This window comes from Centruroides vittatus, unplaced genomic scaffold, assembly GCF_030686945.1.
Source record: "Centruroides vittatus isolate TY-2023 unplaced genomic scaffold, ASM3068694v2 contig_108, whole genome shotgun sequence".
Lineage (NCBI taxonomy): Eukaryota > Metazoa > Arthropoda > Arachnida > Scorpiones > Buthidae > Centruroides > Centruroides vittatus.
Window position 1 is genome coordinate 318,068 of NW_027120695.1, and position 18,534 is coordinate 336,601.

An 18,534-nucleotide genomic window follows, 5' to 3' on the forward strand; every position below is an offset into this window, starting at 1 on the left:
TTAGTCAGTGTAATAAATCAAAAGAGATAGCAATATGCGCTATCCTTGACTTGAATTTTATAATTATTAACGTTAGTATAAACAGAATCAAAGTCAAACTCTGTCAAATAGGTTAGATTATATTTAGATGCATTAGATACTGAAATCTTTCCAGATTGTTTTAGCTACTAGCAACAACAGATAAAAATTAGCAAGAAGTTGCAAAACTTTCTCAGAAAATGTGTTAAAATTATGTGTAACGCAATCTGTTAACAGATTTTATTAATAAATAAAGTGCATAATGTGTGCAAATATGTTTAATAAACACAGTGGCGCATCCTATTAGCAGAAAAAAACTATTTGCCTTGGGCCCCAGCAACAGAGAGCCACAAACCAATATTCTGTAAAAAATTATTTTTCTCAAATAAATCCCTCAAAGCAAAATTCTTAAAGTCAATATCGTACATGGGATCCCCAATTCAAACTTTTCTGGGCCCAGGTAGCTAAATCGCGCTACTGATTAAACAATTAATTTATGAATGTTCTGATGCAGCGCAAAGTGTATAAATCGGACCCATTATAACGTAAAATCTGTCTGAACAAAAGTAAATTTTCAAACTGAACGATTTGCCACGAAAAATACTAAAACCGGAAACCTGTCTAATGAGGAAAATAAATAATTCTTTTAGGTATCGGTTGCTTAAGTTAACCTGTGTGGACGAAATAACCTGTATAGTCACTTATATTATAGCTAATAATTAAATCAGTAGCTTCTAACGTTATGCTTGTACTAATATCACGAACAATATATTAACGGTGTATATTATTTAGTTGTTTTAATATTATGATATCACGCGAGGGCTTTTTACAGACAGAAGGCAAAGAAGGACGTTAACAAGCTTTCTAATAGATTTATGTTGAAGTAGATTATATTATAGAATAAATATACTTCATCATTAAATATAAGATATATTATTTCTAGATTAAATAATTTTAAATAATAAATAATTTATAAACCTCTAAGATATAATAAAAAACATTACTTAAGAAAATATTTCAGAATTTTACTAAAACTCTAAAGTATCTATATATATAATCGGGACGAGTTGATAATAATAATAATAATAATAATAAGCGCAGAGCCCAAACAGTTAGGAGTTAAAAGTTGAAATTTGGTACACAGTTAGGGTACGTCACGATAACACACACTAAAAAGGGATTTTTTGAAATTTTTCCCCACGGGGGAGAGGGACAAGATTAACGATTAACACTTTCATCAACAATGAAAGTGTTAAGTAACAATGGAGGTGCCAGCAATGGATGTGTTAAGTAACAATGGAGGTGCCAGCAATGGAAGTGTCAACAATGGAAGTGTCAACAATGGAAGTATTGTGTAACAATGAAATTGTTGAGAAAGTGACGTGCAAGACGCAGATGCAGGTTTTTTTTTCGTTTTTGCGGAAAATCGATTATATTTTTAGACCAATCTAAAAATTTTCTAATTAGTCCGGAAACAGGGAGACCCAATTCTTATATTCTGTGAAACGGGTAAGGTTGACTATAACGCAATACGTATAACGTAATCTTCGCTATCGTTACTTGTGCCCGAGCAACGCCGGGCCTATCTGCTGGTTTTTTAATATTTCTAACAATGAATATTTCTAGAAAATAAATTGCGTGTCTCTTTAGATTGTTGCTGTGTTTTGATTAATAGTTTGTAATGTTTACTCTTTGACCGACAATTACGAAAAACAAACAGAAATTCAATTTTTTCACAACTGTTTAAAGCAACTTAATTAAACTTTTATAGCAAGTCAATTGAACAAAACACGAACGTAATAATATTTCTCCATTTAATTCGTTTTAATTCTGTTAACAGTACCGCATTTTTCGAGTAAAGCAATCGAAGGTGAAAAGAGACCTTTCAACATGTAAGGCCAAATATTTCTTATCTATTTTAATGTAATACTTAATAAGTTATAGAAGTCTTTATAGAAATTATGAAAATCCGCTAAATCTTCTATTCTTCTTCATATCAATATGTAAAAAGTTGGAGAATGCATTCACACAATTATCATAAAACCTAAAAGTTGGTTTCTTAATTCCAACAGATATAGTATTTTATCGAATACTTACACTAAAATTTAAAAAATTGTTTATAACTTCGATGCCCCGTATTCATAGACATTGTTTGCTTGGACACTTGCAATGGGAATAAAATTAACGTCTGATATTTCATTATGAAAATCTCTTTCAAAATTTTCTCGAAAATTCTTGCACGAAAGGATCTCGTTTTCGGGTTATAATGTATCTTCTATGAAGAGTGAATCAATTTTTACAATAGTCGGTGTCGGTACAGTGATTGTGTCTCAGTTTTCCGGATCACAGTAAATATTACGGACACGTATTCTTTGATACAGTGTATATTTTATCAACGCTGAATCTATTTTAAATATATTCTATTAGCAGTTATTACTCGTATGTGTAATCCAGTAATGTATCTAAAAAAATACTCGATTTATATAGCGAAATCTTACATTTATTTTTGCACCATTGTGTGTAAAACGTTAACTGTTAAGCATTGTAAATATTGTACATGTATACGGGCAAATACACAGAAGCATTTAGTGTACATATTTAATATTTTCTTCATCTATTTATTTAATACCGCAAAGACTCTAACCAGTTTTGCTACATATTTGCTACATACTTGCTAATTATTGTAAATTCAAATTATGTATTATTTTTGTTTATAGAAAAATATGTAAAGAAGTTAAATGCTGATCCGAAATTTACAGTATTGCTAATAATAATTATTATTACATATTTAATAGTTAAATATTTAATAATGTACAATAATTGTACACTATTAAATATTCTTAGTATATTTTTATAATAAGCTTGAATGTTTTAATTATTACTTACGAAATTTCTGTAATCTTAATATTGTCACATGTTGTACAGTACATAAACTGAAAATTTCAATTGTATGAGTACAGCAATCTTAAAAGTATTAACATGACAAAATTGATGTGATTAACTATATAAATTACCAAGTGTGTATTAGGATATATTTAGGTATGTATTCCAATTGTGGTATTTGTAGTCATGTTAATATTTCTATAATTTGTACAAATATAGGCCTAATCTATATTTACACCATTTTACATTGAGCAGCGTAGCCCGTATGGCGCCTGTTTTAAAAGAACCCAATAAATCAAGCAACCATTCGCAGAGCCTTGTGATTTAAAATGAAAATGGAAATACAAAAAATGGTCATTATAGATCCAATTAATCCTATTTCATAAATGTTTACTAATACAAAATTTAGGCTAAAAATTGCAAATTCCAACTATATATTAGTTACCATAATTAGTGTTTGATCTACAAGTAAATTTATGATGACAACAAACGTAACTACAATTAAAAACGTATGTATGAAAGTGATTAAAGATATTTTTGAATTAAGCTTTCTATTTCTCCCCTATCATCTATAAAAGCTTCCGTTTTCGGGAAAGTGAACTCGGTGTTTCTAAAACATCTGAATTGATAGGTCAGGAAGACCGATAAGAAATAAAATGATCCTCATTTCATTTTGAGGAAGATTTTTATCCATTCGTTAATTTCCGAGAAAAGGTTATCACGTTTGTAGAGAAAAATATATTAGAGTTTTATAGAAGAAAAAGAATACATTTTGTCAATATTTAAATTCTTTGTTACCGTAGTATATAGAAGAATAGCTTCTGCTGGTGGATTTTCAATGGTAAGTCGGCTCTTGTTTAGGTGTAACGAACGTGAAAAAATCCGGAAAACTCTTTTTGGCGAGACACGTGCATTTTTTTTTTTTTACTCGGCAAGAAGATTTGTTTAGATACGTATTTCATAACGCAAAAGAAAAAAAAACGAAAGAGAAAATTGAGGAAATTTCAGAATGAAATGTTTTCAACTCTTACAATATGACTGAATTATGTTATAGTGCACATAATACTATTCAATTTAAATTCCGCTGTAGCTATTGATTTAGAAAGTTCGTGCAACAAATTTAAAATCAGGCTGATCGATTTTAACAATACTATTTTCCACTTTACAGTTCCAACGTCAGACAGATTTACCTTTATAAATTCCATTGAGTGTTTGAATGACCGACTTTTATTGTTATTGCTCTTTGCCAAAAATTAACCAAATATTTTCTTCAGCTTTAAATCGCCATCCTAAACAAAAGAGTCTGCCCAGTGGATTAATAATGATCAAATTCGCCGAAGTGAAACACCATTAATGAAATTTGCGATGTGCGTGTTGTTACTTAAAATAATTTTACATTTATACTCGTTTTTTAGTCGTTACTTGAATATTGTAGAATTTTACCACCTGGTTCATACACAACATCACATTGGTAATAATCATTGTGTAAGTTTTAAATAAGTGATAACAGATAGGCAGCTGACCCGGTTAAGATGGAAGACTTGCTCTGAAGAACCAGGGATCAAATATAGTAAAATCAACAAACCGCAGGATTTTTCGGAGGTTGTCCATCCTGATAAGTCGAGTCTCATCCTTCCAGGTAATACCATTTTGTGCCCACAATGAGCTTGCTAAAAAGGACCCTTTTAGTGCCCACAGGGTAGACAGAGTTAAAACAAATGAGTAATAACATGTAATCTAAAACTTTAACTCAAATATCAAAAAAAAATTACATTTCTGCCAACGCAATATAATAATTCAATAGGAAATTTGAATACGCGTGGATATTTTACAATTGAATTTCTTTGTGTTATCACGCAAAGAACAATATCGTGCCAAAGAACAATACCTGCTGAATATAAATATTTGAATACGTTATTGTTCTGTATCGAACAATAACATATTCAAATATTTATATTCAGCAGGTTTTAAATAGATTTACTTACATTTCCTCCTGTTAAAAAGTCACGCAGTATGATATCTGTTTTTATAATCAAGTTTAGTCTGATTTACTTAGCAATTAATTTTATGATTTTTTCAAATGTAATTTTTCGTTAAACGAAAAAATAAATATTGTTAAATTAATCAACGTAAGCCAATAATTGTTTATTACTTTAAATAAAGTTTTATTTCTTAAAACACATTCATTTAATTCATTATTCAATTTTTATAGTTCATATAATCGATTAATCCATAAACAGTACTCGTCATCACGCGAAGAAAGAAACAATAGGCGTTCGCACAATCAAATAACAATGAATGTTGCATTACTTATGAAATATAAATGAAGTTTACACGATAATGATTTAGTTTGCTTAAGTTTGAGAGAATGAGGCAAAATAACACGTGGGCGATCTGCCAGAAGAAATTGCATTCCGGATAGTGTTTGTACGAGAAGTATATAAGTGTCTGACACGTAAAGAAATTCCCTAAAACTCTACGAAGCCAACCCTTTGGTGAAGTGTGAACCCACAACCACTAACCCGCGCGGTGGATAGTGGTTTTATCGACTCGTACACAAATCGTGTATGGTAATGTTCTTTCGTCATTTCAATTTATTACAAACTAGAAAATGACCATTGCCAGATAAATGAGCATCATCCTATGCTCTGTGAAAGCAGGAAACGAATCTGAACGAGGCACCACATGAATTTTTCGAGATGTGATCTGTTTCAGCCCCGGTTCTCACCATTCCGCTAACTTCATTGCGAAATACAGGATGGGTATTAAAAAAAAGAACTGCGTAGTGTCTATGAGGTGGACTGACTGTAACACGAAATTTCTGAAATCCATATAATTGATTTCCTTTGAATGTAATTTATTTCTCTTTGTGTTAAAAAATTGCGTGTTTACGAATATAAAAGGATATATTGATATTTTCAGCAAAATAAACAGCTTCTTTATACCAGACAGAGGTGTGATGTAGAGATTATGGCTTGTGAATGTTGATGAATGAAAATATCTTTGAAATTCTGGATAAAATGGAAACGATTCCTACATTCAAAGTTAACTTAAATTTGGAATCTCTTCAGGTGCAACACTACCGAGATAGTTGGAATCCTTTGCTGATGTCGATGGTTTTTTGTGGTTTAAATTACCAATCAAGAAGAATCGCTTCATTCGATATCATTATGATTGTTGTAGGTATGTTGTATGGCATTTATGTTACTCTTGGTTTTATTATAATTATAAAATTTCACAATACGACTGCTACGATTTTAACATTTGCGTTTTATGAGTTTCTCATTATTGTCAGTAACGTATCTATACTTCACTTTCAAAGCAGGAAGAACGATATTCGTGAACTTCTCAATAAACTTCACAAAATTCGGAATATTCGTTTAGAAATTGGAGTGAAACGGAAATTTCTAAAGACTAAAGTCATTTTTAATTGGATATGCTTCCTGATAAACTGCATTTTATCAACTGTAACGACTACTTCTGACCAGATTTATTATCAATCTCTTAATTTTAAAATTAGTAAAACTGCAGAAATTATCATTGTGATTTTAAATTGTATTTTTAACTATAGGTTTCTGATAATGCCCATGACTTGGATGTTTCTATTCTTAATGGTAATTTGCGAAGAAATTGAAGATGTTTTAACTTCTTTACTGAAATTAATAAAAAGTTCTCGAGTTTCTTCTACACGGTTACAATCGGCATTGAAAATGTACCTATATATTGTAGAAATCTCAAATGAAATATCGGATATTTTTTCTCCATTGCTATTTATATGGAGTATCTGCATTGGTTGCGGACTTATCTTTAATTTTCACCTAATTTTAGTGGTTCAACCCCACATGAAACTAAATGAGTTAATTTATTTCATGTTTTCCTCAATTGCACCATTTCTGTATTTCATTAACGTATGCGTATCGACATCTAGAGTTACTAAAGTAGCAAAAGAAGTAGTTAAAGCTATTTTTATGGTTTCCATGTTAGATGATGATGACTCTGTTCAAAATTCTGCTTCTCACTATTCTCTTCACGCTAAATGTGTACAAGAGTTGCCTGAATTTACCGCCTGTGAAATGTTTCCTGTAAATAAATCTCTGATTGTAACAATTGCGAGTGTGTTCGTAACATATATTATCATATTAAATCAAATGGATTAATGAACTATAATGGAACACCCCGAAGCAATTGATTTAATTACAAATGTTCTGTTTGTATTGCTGGACATGTTTCATGTGCATTGAGGTGAAATTAAAACAATATGTTGCTACGTAATTTGAGAAATTTCTCATTAATCTGAATATATTTATAACTTTTTTTAATTTGGCGGTTTTCTCTTAGAAATAATGTTGGTTTCATCTGGAATTGTCAACAATTATTAACGATTTAGAAATACTAACGACTGAGGCCCTATACAACGACTGAGGTTAATTATAACGCAGCTATAAAATTTGATTTCGCCTGTACTGTACTTTTTCAATGTTTACATATGCTTAGATACATACACACTTAGCAATGTATTACAATTGTGCTATATATGAATAGTACACATTAACATGTAAGGTTTGTCTGAAGACATTTTGTGATGACGATTAACAGTAATAACTTTCCTGGCTGTTATTGAAAGTAGCATTTTGAAAATATGGCGATGGATGAAATCTCTTCTCTTCCTTCAGTTTTATCCATCTTCTGGCATTTAGCAACTGTATACAACCACAAATGTAAAGACCACACACAAATTTCTGTAACCCTGTAACGAATGCCTTGGGTTTCTGAGACCCAGCACGACTTTTGCAAAAAATTCGTATTTTTATTTTATTAGGAAAATTTTCATCTGCTAGGTACAGTACCTTCCTAGCTCTGCTGATACTTTGAAATCAGGCTTTAGTGCACGGCCACCTCGCACTTGCTTTATGTATGGCCACTTTCGGTCTGTGAGACCCAGAGCATTCATTCGTGTAAGTAAAATTGCTGTGTGCTTCGAATAGATGAATATTGTCTTATTTCAGTCATGTTTTATTAATAATTAATGTTTACATGATACAAAATTGAAAATTGAAAGTTACTATTTTATAAATATAGATCGACATATATATATATATATATATATATATATATATATATATACAGTGTTTTCTTAAAAACACGCATTGTTATGCAAGAAAACCACTTTTAAGGGGGAAACTTTTGTTACACTTGTAATATCTCGCTCTATGTTCTGGTTATTTATGAAAAACGTAATGAAGCAAGTGGCGAAAGTGCTGTTTGGGAAGTTCGATTTCGAAACATTAAAAAATCTAACTTTTATTGCTCTGTATCTAACTTTCTGATGTTGAACATAAAATTTCTCAAAAAAAGCACGATGTAAAATAATTTTATAAACACGTTTCATTTATACTGCTAAAACAAGTTATATATATATATATATATATATATATTATCGTTTAAATGTATATGTTACTGTGAAAGACCGAAATACTGAGAATGTCGGCATTCACACAGTCGTTTCGTGCACATACGAAATATTCTCTAAATGTTATTATTTCTCCCTTACACGGACACTCAGCATGCACTGATGTGAAAGTTGAATAAAAATATTGTTTATAGCATTTAGTCGTAGAACAATTTTTTTGCAATTATAGCATGTATAGCCTTCCTTTCCATTTCTCGAATTAGTTGCAGTTGCTTGTCTGAAGTACATTTTTTACCTAATCTAACCTGACCTAACCTAACCTAAAACAAACCTAAACCTAACCTAAACCTATACTAACATAACGTAACATTAATAATATCACCAAATATTTGGTCTTTCACCAATGGGCTGTCGTATGTGTCGACATTCACCGGTGAATTTCGACATTCTCAATTTTTGCTCTTTCACAGTAACGTATACATATTGGATGTAAATAAATTACGTTTAATTTAATATTTAAAAATAATTTTCTTGATTCACAAAATAGCACCTTTTACTTATAGCTGAGGTAATTTTATTAAGAAAACAAACGTTTTCGGCTTACTCAATAAGCCATCTTCAGGTTTTAACTTTCGAAAAAAGGAACATTATCGTTCCATTAAAAGAATACAATTGTTTGAAAAAATTCAAATCATTAGTAACGGACAAAAAATAAAAACAAAAAGGAAGAACATGGTAATATAAATAAATAAATATACAATAAAATCGTTATAGTGGGAATAAGAAGTAAAAAATGAAAAATAAAAAATGAAAATAAAAATGATTCCACTGGTGATACTTTTTTAAAAAGAATGGCAAATTATCGAGGAATGACGCCAAAACAAGCTAAGACAAGCCTACGAGTTCGTGATACATTTCTTGACTACGAATTTCCAAGCTGTTGGTAGGCTGTCAGCGTCCCTCGCATTTATGCATGTCTCTCCCAACTTGCTTTTATAAATTTCAATTTTTTCTGCGGTGCCTGCTAACGTTGGGGAGCTCAAGGGTTTTACAATATCCGCTTCCTCCCATTTAATTACTGAGCCTTGGGTCTGCGCGTATTGCGAAAGTACTGTTGCGTTGGAGCCTTTCATAACGTCATACTTGTGTTGTTTAAGTCTTTTCTCTAAACTTCTTGTTGTGACTCCAATGTAGTCTTTTTCGATACCTAGTTCTGCGTTCTCGTACGGGATTTTGTACACTCCTGCTTTTTCTTCCTTTTTAATGCGATCTTTATCATTTCTTAAGATTGTGTATAGGTTCGGAGCTCCTTTTAGAACCATTTTGGTCTCCTTGCGGTTTGCAATTTCTTTCATAATGCCTTTTGAATTCTTGTTGTAAGTAAACTTTGTGATTTTACTGGGAACGTATTTTGAATCTCTTGTTGTGCCCATCTCATACTTTTTAACTAATCCTGCTATTGTGCCTTTTTTATATCCTAGGGATTCGGCCACTCGCGTGATTCTGTCGATTTCCTTATTTCTATTAACAACGTTGTCACAATAGATAAAGGCCCTTCTGATAAGAGCTCGGAATGCTGCCAGCTTGTAATGGTACGGGTCGTTAGAATGCGATGGAATATAAAGTGGGCTGTGTGTTGGTTTTATGTACACGTTGGTGGAAAACTGCCCTTCTTTGAACACAATATTAATGTCTAGAAAATAGATAGCGAGAGAACTTTTTTGCTCCATTTTCAATTTTAGGCCGTCATTGTTCCTATTTACTCTTTCTACGAATTTACCTATCATACTATTATTCCTCCATATAATAAGAACATCGTCCACGTATCTCTTGAAATATAATACATCCTTTTTAAAAACATACAGGACTTTTCTCTCCAGTTTTCTAATGACCAACTCGCACAATATTTCTGAGACCGGACTTCCCATCGGTACTCCCCGTTTTTGCCTGTACGCTTGGCCGTTGAAACTGAAGCAAAATTCATAACATACTAGATTTACCATTTCTGATATCTCTTCGTTGTAACGTGCTAATTCCGGGTTTACATCGAATAAGAACTCTAAAAGGAGCTTCCTTGCAAGACTCGATTTTTACGGAAGGATACATGTTTTCATAATCAAATACCGTTGCCACTTCCTCTTCCGTTAATGATAGGTTTTGTATTTCCTCGACCACATTCGCAGGATCTTGTGCTATAAGTAAAAGTTGTTATTCGTGAATTAGACTAATTACTGGCTCAGCTAGTATCTGCTTTATATAATTTTCTTGCTTGAATATTCTAGTTATGTGAATATCGATTATTTTTATATATTTAATATGGCAAGATTGTCATATAAAATATATGTAAAGTAATTTAAAAATTTGTAAGAAAATATTTTTAAAAATTTTACTCGTGAAGAAAGACTCGTATATTTTACTTTTCCGGCTCGGTTACATATAACGGAGGAAAAGTGTAGCGATTGGTCAAAAATGGCCCCTCAAAAGCTATACATTTTTGGACTCGAAAACCTTGAAACGTTGTGAAATGCAGAAAAATCTTTTCTTTTCTGTGTGTATAAATGTTTGTGTGTTGCACGGTTTTGTTCACTTTCTTTAAAGCTTAAAACCGCCTGCGCTTTTTGTGGAAAATATCTGAAATTTTGCTACAAAAGGATTAATTCTATTAAATTTTGCTGGTAAAAAGTTTATAAAGTAAAAACTAAAGGGAGGTTGAGTGTCGTATTTTGAGAAGGGCCGAACTTTTATTATTTATAATTTTTAGGGTTGCAGTTTTAAAAAAAATTGTAGACGTATAAACTCCAACTGTAGTCTGTCCTTCTGCTTGTCCTTCCTTAATCTCGAGAACGGCATTAGATTGATAAAATTCGAAACCGGATGGGAAAACCATCGGAGCAAGAGGCCCCAATTAACTACACAAAATTCTCTGATACAAACCGAAAATCACGTTATTTTAATTCGAATCCTTTTTTCTGATAGCAGTTAATAAGGGACTGACACGACTTTATTGTTAAAGGAAAAAATGTACAGGGCAAGCTACTACTAAATTTTGGTGGAGAGCATATATTTTAAATTAAATACATAAAAATTACGATTAAAAATCGCAGGCCCGACATTGTGACGATGTAACAATATATAGTTACTTATTTTATATAACTCAAAAGAAAGCCTTTTGCGATTTTATAAATAGAAAAAAATATAAAAAGCTTTTAGTAATAAAATATCGTAACAGATGGCGCCACACATGCTGTTTTAAACGTTACCGGGAATGTTAAGCAACATGTTGATGGATTTACTAATTGAGCAAGCTGGATTTTATTTATTAGGGAACAATATAAAAGATTAATTTTGCTCTCTTCCTCTATTTCGCGATAGAATTAAGTATTAGAAAATAATTGTTAATTGATAGCTTATATTATCACGTTACAGTAAAAATTATATTCGTAATGGAAGTTGTTGGCACACCGCGGGTCGGAAGTTAACAATTGGTTTTACCTCTCTCTTTCTCTCTTGTTCTGTAAATTCTTCTAAATGTACAATAATAAGGAAATCACAATGATATGTTGGATTAATCAAATAGTTTTTGTTAATGTAGGATAATTAAGATATAATGCGAATTACAATAAGTACAGTAGAGAGTCGGAAATCGGAATCAATTGGGGACTGGGGTGGTTTAGATTAGTCATTTGTTCCGATTACCAATTATGTACGAAAAAATATATTAATCTGTTCGTTGTTCAAATTTTTCTCCGTTCGGTGTCGCTTCGTGTTGAATTTTTCTCCGTTGCGTGTCGCTTCGTGTTGAATTTTCGTCGATTTTAAGCCTACCGAAAATTTTTATAATAATAATCGAGGCTATCGTATCGTTAAAAATTATTTCTGCATTTTGTAGAAACAAAATAAATATATTGAAGAATATAAAAACATGAAAATTATACTTTAGAAGTAAATTTAGAATTAACGTATTTATTAATGTGTACGAATTCGAGTATATATAGAATAAATATTTATTTTTGCAGAGTTAGAACACTAAAAAGTTGGAAAAGAAGAATATATGTGTATGTGTTTTAAATACTTATGCTAAGTATCATAAGGACAGTCAGATATATAAATATTATAATTGTCATTGATCTTACGAATATTAAAACACTGGAAACAATATACAAGCTCAAAAAGTAGTGACGTAGAATTTTAAAATTTAATGTTAATTAAACGAAACTGCGGCCGATTGGATAAAAGCACTGAACAACATTTAGTAACTTTAAAAACGTGAATGAAATGGCTTCTAATCAGGATCAGATCTACATATGGATTAATAAAACTTAAGTCCTTGGCCCATAAAATTGAATTATTATCACAAATTTTTAATACTTTTTCATTAACAATGAGCATTTATCGTATAGTAAAAATAGTTAATATTAATAATATAGTAATGATAATTTATAGTATTATATGTATTAACAAACATGTGGTCCCATTAGATTTCAATAAGCCCTAGCCTCCGATAAACCTAGATCCGCTCCTGAATAAACATACTAGTTTATGTAACCTATGTCCTTAATTAATCACACTATCGTCTTATTCGCCTTTGCGTTCATACAAATAAAATTATGCGAAACAACTTCGCCCGAAACGTGGTCAACTAGCACAACGCCATTGAAATATGAAGACAAGCATGACCTGTATCAGCGCTCCTAGCGACAAAACCGTGCGAATTGGCTGGCAAACATTTTTCAGGCTAAGAACAGGCTCTGATATATATGAGAAGGCCATGTTTTTATATTATTAATTACTAAAAAAACAGCAAAAAACTTAATTTTAAGGAAAGGGACAAATTTAATTTTAAAAAAATTGTAAACGCTAACAACTAGAAAAATCGTCATTAAGTCCACTGGAGACACAACATGTGATCCCCTCTATCTCCCCAACCCCCCGATCATTAACCTTCAACATTTAATATCATTAAGGGCATGAGGACCCGATTAACTATATACGAACTTCAGATGCAAACCCGGATGTTCGTATATATGAAGTACTATATTACTCGATAATATTAATTTTAGTTAGAGGATGGCGTTTTGTCGTCTCGGCTTATTTGTTGATCTTGTCCCCCTCCCTAAATTTTTAGATTTTTGGACTTAGGACACGTTCAAAGGTCGAGAAATGCAAAAAATTCCGATGTTTCTTCTGTATAGATTTTAGTATGTACGAGGGGCACGAGTTTGTTCACCTCTTTGGAGCTTTATAAGTCCTGTGTCTTTTGCCGAAAATTTCTGAAATTTTGCAGTTAGGTTCAGGTGTTAGAGGGTTAACCTTTCCATATCTGGTCTCGAATTTCGTTTATCTAACTCCCTTCTTGAAGTTAAGAATGGACAGATCGACATACGAACGAAAGTGGGAATTTACAGGCTACAATGTTATCAAATTGCAAATAATAATATATTTAAAATAATTCAATCGGTTAAAATTATAAACGACGGTTATTTAGAAACTATTTAAAATCAATTTAAATAATAGAACGAAAACGTTAATAAGAATGTTTAATTCGAAAATCTGTGAAATGAAAATGTATTGGCTTAACGTATTAATGAAAATAGGGCTAATAACTTTAGTGAATGTTTACAGCCGAGCCAAACATGAAAATGCATTCGAAATAAATGTGTACAGAAAGATATTCGTAAAAGTTAGATCGTTTTTACATGGAGACATCTCTGTTACTTTCATTTCGCCATTATTCGGAAAGAAGGAACTTAGTGGCAGTAGAAACTCTACCGTCTTTTCGGCCGCGACTAAAGTCTACCTGTGGACAGGAAAGAATGTATACAAGCATCACCTGAAAAATATGCGAGAATTGTTCTTTGTAGAAGGTAAAAACTTCTTTGGATATTTCCACAATAATAAGTTTATCGGAAGATTACAAACCCTCCGTGAGGTTTATTATATCGAACCGGATGTTCTCGATCTGGGGTATACCGGAAACTCTATGGTGTACAATTTGAGAGATGTTAAATATAAATTTACACGTTACTATAGAAATTCCATTTGCAACGAGGTAACGAATGATACCGAATCAGAAAGAACCGACTGCAATTACGCAAAATTCAAGGAAAATATATTAAATGTTAAGAATAATAAAAAGTAAGGTTTGCTTACATTTATTACGTGCCATACGAGTATATTTAAACTTGATTATATGGTTTATTTTGTAGCAGTGAAAGAAGTTGCTCGCTAGAACTCTTGGCAGACTACACGTATTTTAAAAGAATGAATTATAACAACGAGAGAACAGTGGCAGAAATGATGTTCTACATCATGAACGCAAATAATATCTTTAAAAATTTGGACATAGATGAAGATGGAATTGCAGATAATATAGGGTTTAACGTGGAAAAGGTTACAATTTTCCGAGATGAAGACAACCCGAACTATCCTTTTCAGAAAAATATAAACTACACTCATACGACTTATTTAGATCATTTAGCTCGATATTCTCATCCCTATTGCATGCTGATTTGCTTTTGTCACAGGGATTTCTGGATTAAATCAACGTATTCGGTTGGAAATGTAAAAAAGCGAGGAGGAATATGCTCCCACACAGGACCCGAAGATGCCAAGATTATGAATAATGTAGGTTTCGTTACGGATTTAGAACATGGATTGATATTGCCAAAAGTTGAAGTAGCTGTCAATGTACTACACCAATTGGGTCATGCATTCGGTTGCCTGCACGATCCTCAAAATTGTCATTACATCATGCATCCCGACATTCCTCTTTGGATAAATTCAACTAATTTGAAATTTTCTCCATATTGCAAGAAAAGAATCAGACAATATTTAGAAAGGAAAGGTAAGAACAATTGAATGATGTCTGGTATAATATGTGATATTTACATAGTATAACATCCTAATGATGCAGTTTCTACATACCAATCTCTTTCATTTACTGGAAAGTTTTCTTTGTCTATTTTCGATCGGAAAATGCAACACTCCTTCCATTTCCCACAATTATAATCTATATCTTAGAAGGATTTTAACTTCAACAATAGGGTTTATAACACAAAGGTCAAAACTTAGTTTCTCATTGTAATTATTTTCACAAGTTAAAACGAAAATTCTCACAAACAAACCATAACTATAATAAAAACACAAGAACAATATTAAATTCGAAAAAAAACCACTGAAAAAATCAACAACGTACTGAGTATGGTACGGATCAGACTGACCTAAGCACGAGGATGGATCCAACAAAAATGTTATAAGGGTAATAAAAAATTATTTATTAACAATTGACAGAAAATACAAAAGGGAATTTAGAGTCATACTTACTTATCACTTTTCCACATAATTACCAAATTCATTTAGGCATTTATCTGACAGCAGGACTAACTTGATAACCTACATTGGCAGAAATCACATCCCTGCCCATTAAATCTGTTCTCGGCAGCTGTTTTCACATTACTGTCTGAAGAGAACCTTGTTTCAGATAAGTGTTCCTTCATTTTCGGAAAAAGGAAATAATCAATGGGTGGGCAAATCTGGGCTGTGTGTGTGTGGGGGGGTGGCTCCAGACTTTCCACTTGAACTTTTGCAGCAATTGTTTAGTTTTGCAAGCAGTATGGGGCCTGGCATTGACATGCAGGAAGATGATACCATCACTCAACATTCCATTGAATTTCAGATGCGGACACATTCTTTGCCCATTAGAAACAAATCACAACTCTCACCTCCAATCGAGACCACTTTTCTCAGCATCTTGCCATTTCAATCGCTCTGACGCATCTACGAACTTACACTACCTATCCGCACAACCGCTGTATGGCAACTAGCCTCACTGGTGTAAAAATATTCCTTCCACATTAATTACTTTCCAAATGCTGCTGCGTGTAGCCTTTTTTTTCTTTTGATCTATGTACTGTACGTACTGTACACTGTAAATAAACAATGACATCGCTGAGAGTAAAGGCCTTCGAGACCTGGCTCGTACTTAGATTTAAAAAATATTATTATATTGGGGGTTAGTACTATACTTATTACTTTAAACTCTGATTTTACTTTTTCGTAATAATTAAATCAAAGCTAGAAAATACCTAAATCCGAGATGAAACAAACTAGATTTACATCGCTTTTCTAATTGCCTAAATCTCAAATCTGAAAAAAACAAGCAAGGAAAAAATAGATTCTAAAGTAAATATCCTACCCAACACGTAGTGCAGACTTCGATGTTTTGACTTAAAATAAAATGGCGATCGATAGTATCCGTCGTTGTCACCATTAGCGCTGTAACCGCGGTCACAGCCACTCTATGTAGTATATTCTAGCTCGTTGGTTCCTTTTTTCTATTTATATTCAATAATGACGTTCGTCCTCCGTAAACATTCTGCTAAACATGAGATTTTCGGTTCTATGCTTATCGTGGAATCGGCGTACTACGACGTTTTGGTAAAATTAAATAAGATCATAAACTTTCGTCAGTCTTAAATCGCTGGTGTCATCATATTCTTTCAATGCATTCACCGGCTGTATTGCCCTGCATTTATTCAAACTGTGGTGACCGTCGATAGTAGTAATTGCTTTTTAATTGTATCATTGAAATTTGTATAATTTGACCTTTGTTTTTTTAGAAATAGATTACTGCCTGAAGACACTGCAAAGATCAGTGTGTGGAAACGGAATTGTGGAAGAAGGGGAATCCTGCGATTGTGATGATTCTACTGGTCAATGTGACACAGAGCTGACGTGCTGTACGTCTAGAAACTCTTCATTACCATGCACGATTCAAGAAGGAAAAGACTGTTCTCCTTCTACAGACGAATGTTGCGATTTGAATTGCAGACTCAATACGCGCGATGACGTAAAGTGTTTCAGCAACGTACTGTGTTACAACACTTCTACTAAATGTAATAAACTGTCGCCATTTTGTCCGTTGATACAGGAGCCAGACCAATCACCGTGTTTAGGAACAGCCAAAACATGTCGTTCCGGAAAATGCATCAGCAATGTCTGCGAAGACAATAAGCTAAAAAGTTGCAATTGTTTGTCTCTAAAATGGGAATGCCACGTTTGTTGCGAAAGTAAACCCAAAATCTGTCAAAGTGCTAAGTCGCTCGGTTACGTTCCGTCCAATCATCAACTGTACATAAAAGATGAAGGATCGTATTGCGATCAGAATTTTGGAAGATGCACGAGGTACGTAACCTTAATTACTTTGATCTTACTATATAATTTTATTTATATGTGATTATTTGCACAGTGACGGATACTGTTCTTCGAAGAAAAGTTACACTATATGGTACTATATATCTCCGTTGCCTTTCATTGTACTAATAATTGTAGCTTTAGTATATCTTCCCGGAATATCGAAACAGAAGAAGAACACCGAAGACGTTCTGACAACAATACAAAAGAAGAAGGTGGTCAAATCGCAACAGAAATCTAAAGAAGAAAAGCGATCGCCAATTCAAAACATCAAACAGCGAATGTCTTCGTTGGGCATAAAGTCCAAAGAAGGTGCACAATTACCTACACAAGACAAAGAAGAAACACAAGCGCCTACTGGAGTCAAGAAAAAGACAAAATTGCCCATTAGAGTCAAGCGAAAGAAGACACTAGCGGAGAGCATCAAGCAAGAAATGCAAGACGAACAATCCTTACACCAAACCCAAGTCCAACAAGAAAAGCAATCGACCGATCGAGCAAACCGAGCCAAGAAAGTAAAAGTAATTGTCAAGAAAAAGAGGAAACCGACGTCATCAGACGATAAAAATTGAATTATAATCACTTTAATTCGGTCTTATTCTAGCATTGTGATCAATTTTAATTTCTGTAATTAGAAATAAATAATTTTATGGGTTGTGGAAATTTAACAGTGTTTGTTTTGTACTTCTCACACAACTATAAGTTTCTGTATGAACAATATATGATTAAAAAAACGTAGACCTATAAATGCTTACTGTCGCTGTCTGTCCGTCTTTCCTTAATCTTTGTATTTTGTCGAAAATTTCTGAAATTTTGCAGAAAGATTTCGATTTTACGGAGATTGAGGCTATTTAACTTTTGGTGATTAAAGGTCAAGGGGTTGGGCAGATAAAACGGGACGTATGAATCTCCAGTAGTATCGGACTTAACGATTTTACTCGTTATTAGCATTTACAATTTTTTATACATTTAAATTTGCATTCAAATAAAATATCATAACAGTTGACGCTACAAAATGTTGCCGGGAAAGT

General features: G+C 32.6%; 1 protein-coding gene across 1 annotated transcript; it reads left to right on the forward strand.

Moving 5' to 3' along the window:
• The first annotated feature begins 15,058 nt into the window (after positions 1-15,058).
• On the forward strand, positions 15,059-18,160 carry LOC136974838 (disintegrin and metalloproteinase domain-containing protein 10-like). The gene is made up of 3 exons (XM_067269800.1): positions 15,059-15,155; positions 16,930-17,494; positions 17,559-18,160. Exons 1-3 carry the CDS (start codon positions 15,062-15,064, stop codon positions 18,073-18,075), a joined length of 1,176 nt encoding a protein of 391 aa, XP_067125901.1. The 5' UTR covers positions 15,059-15,061; the 3' UTR covers positions 18,076-18,160.
• The last annotated feature ends 374 nt before the right edge of the window (positions 18,161-18,534 follow it).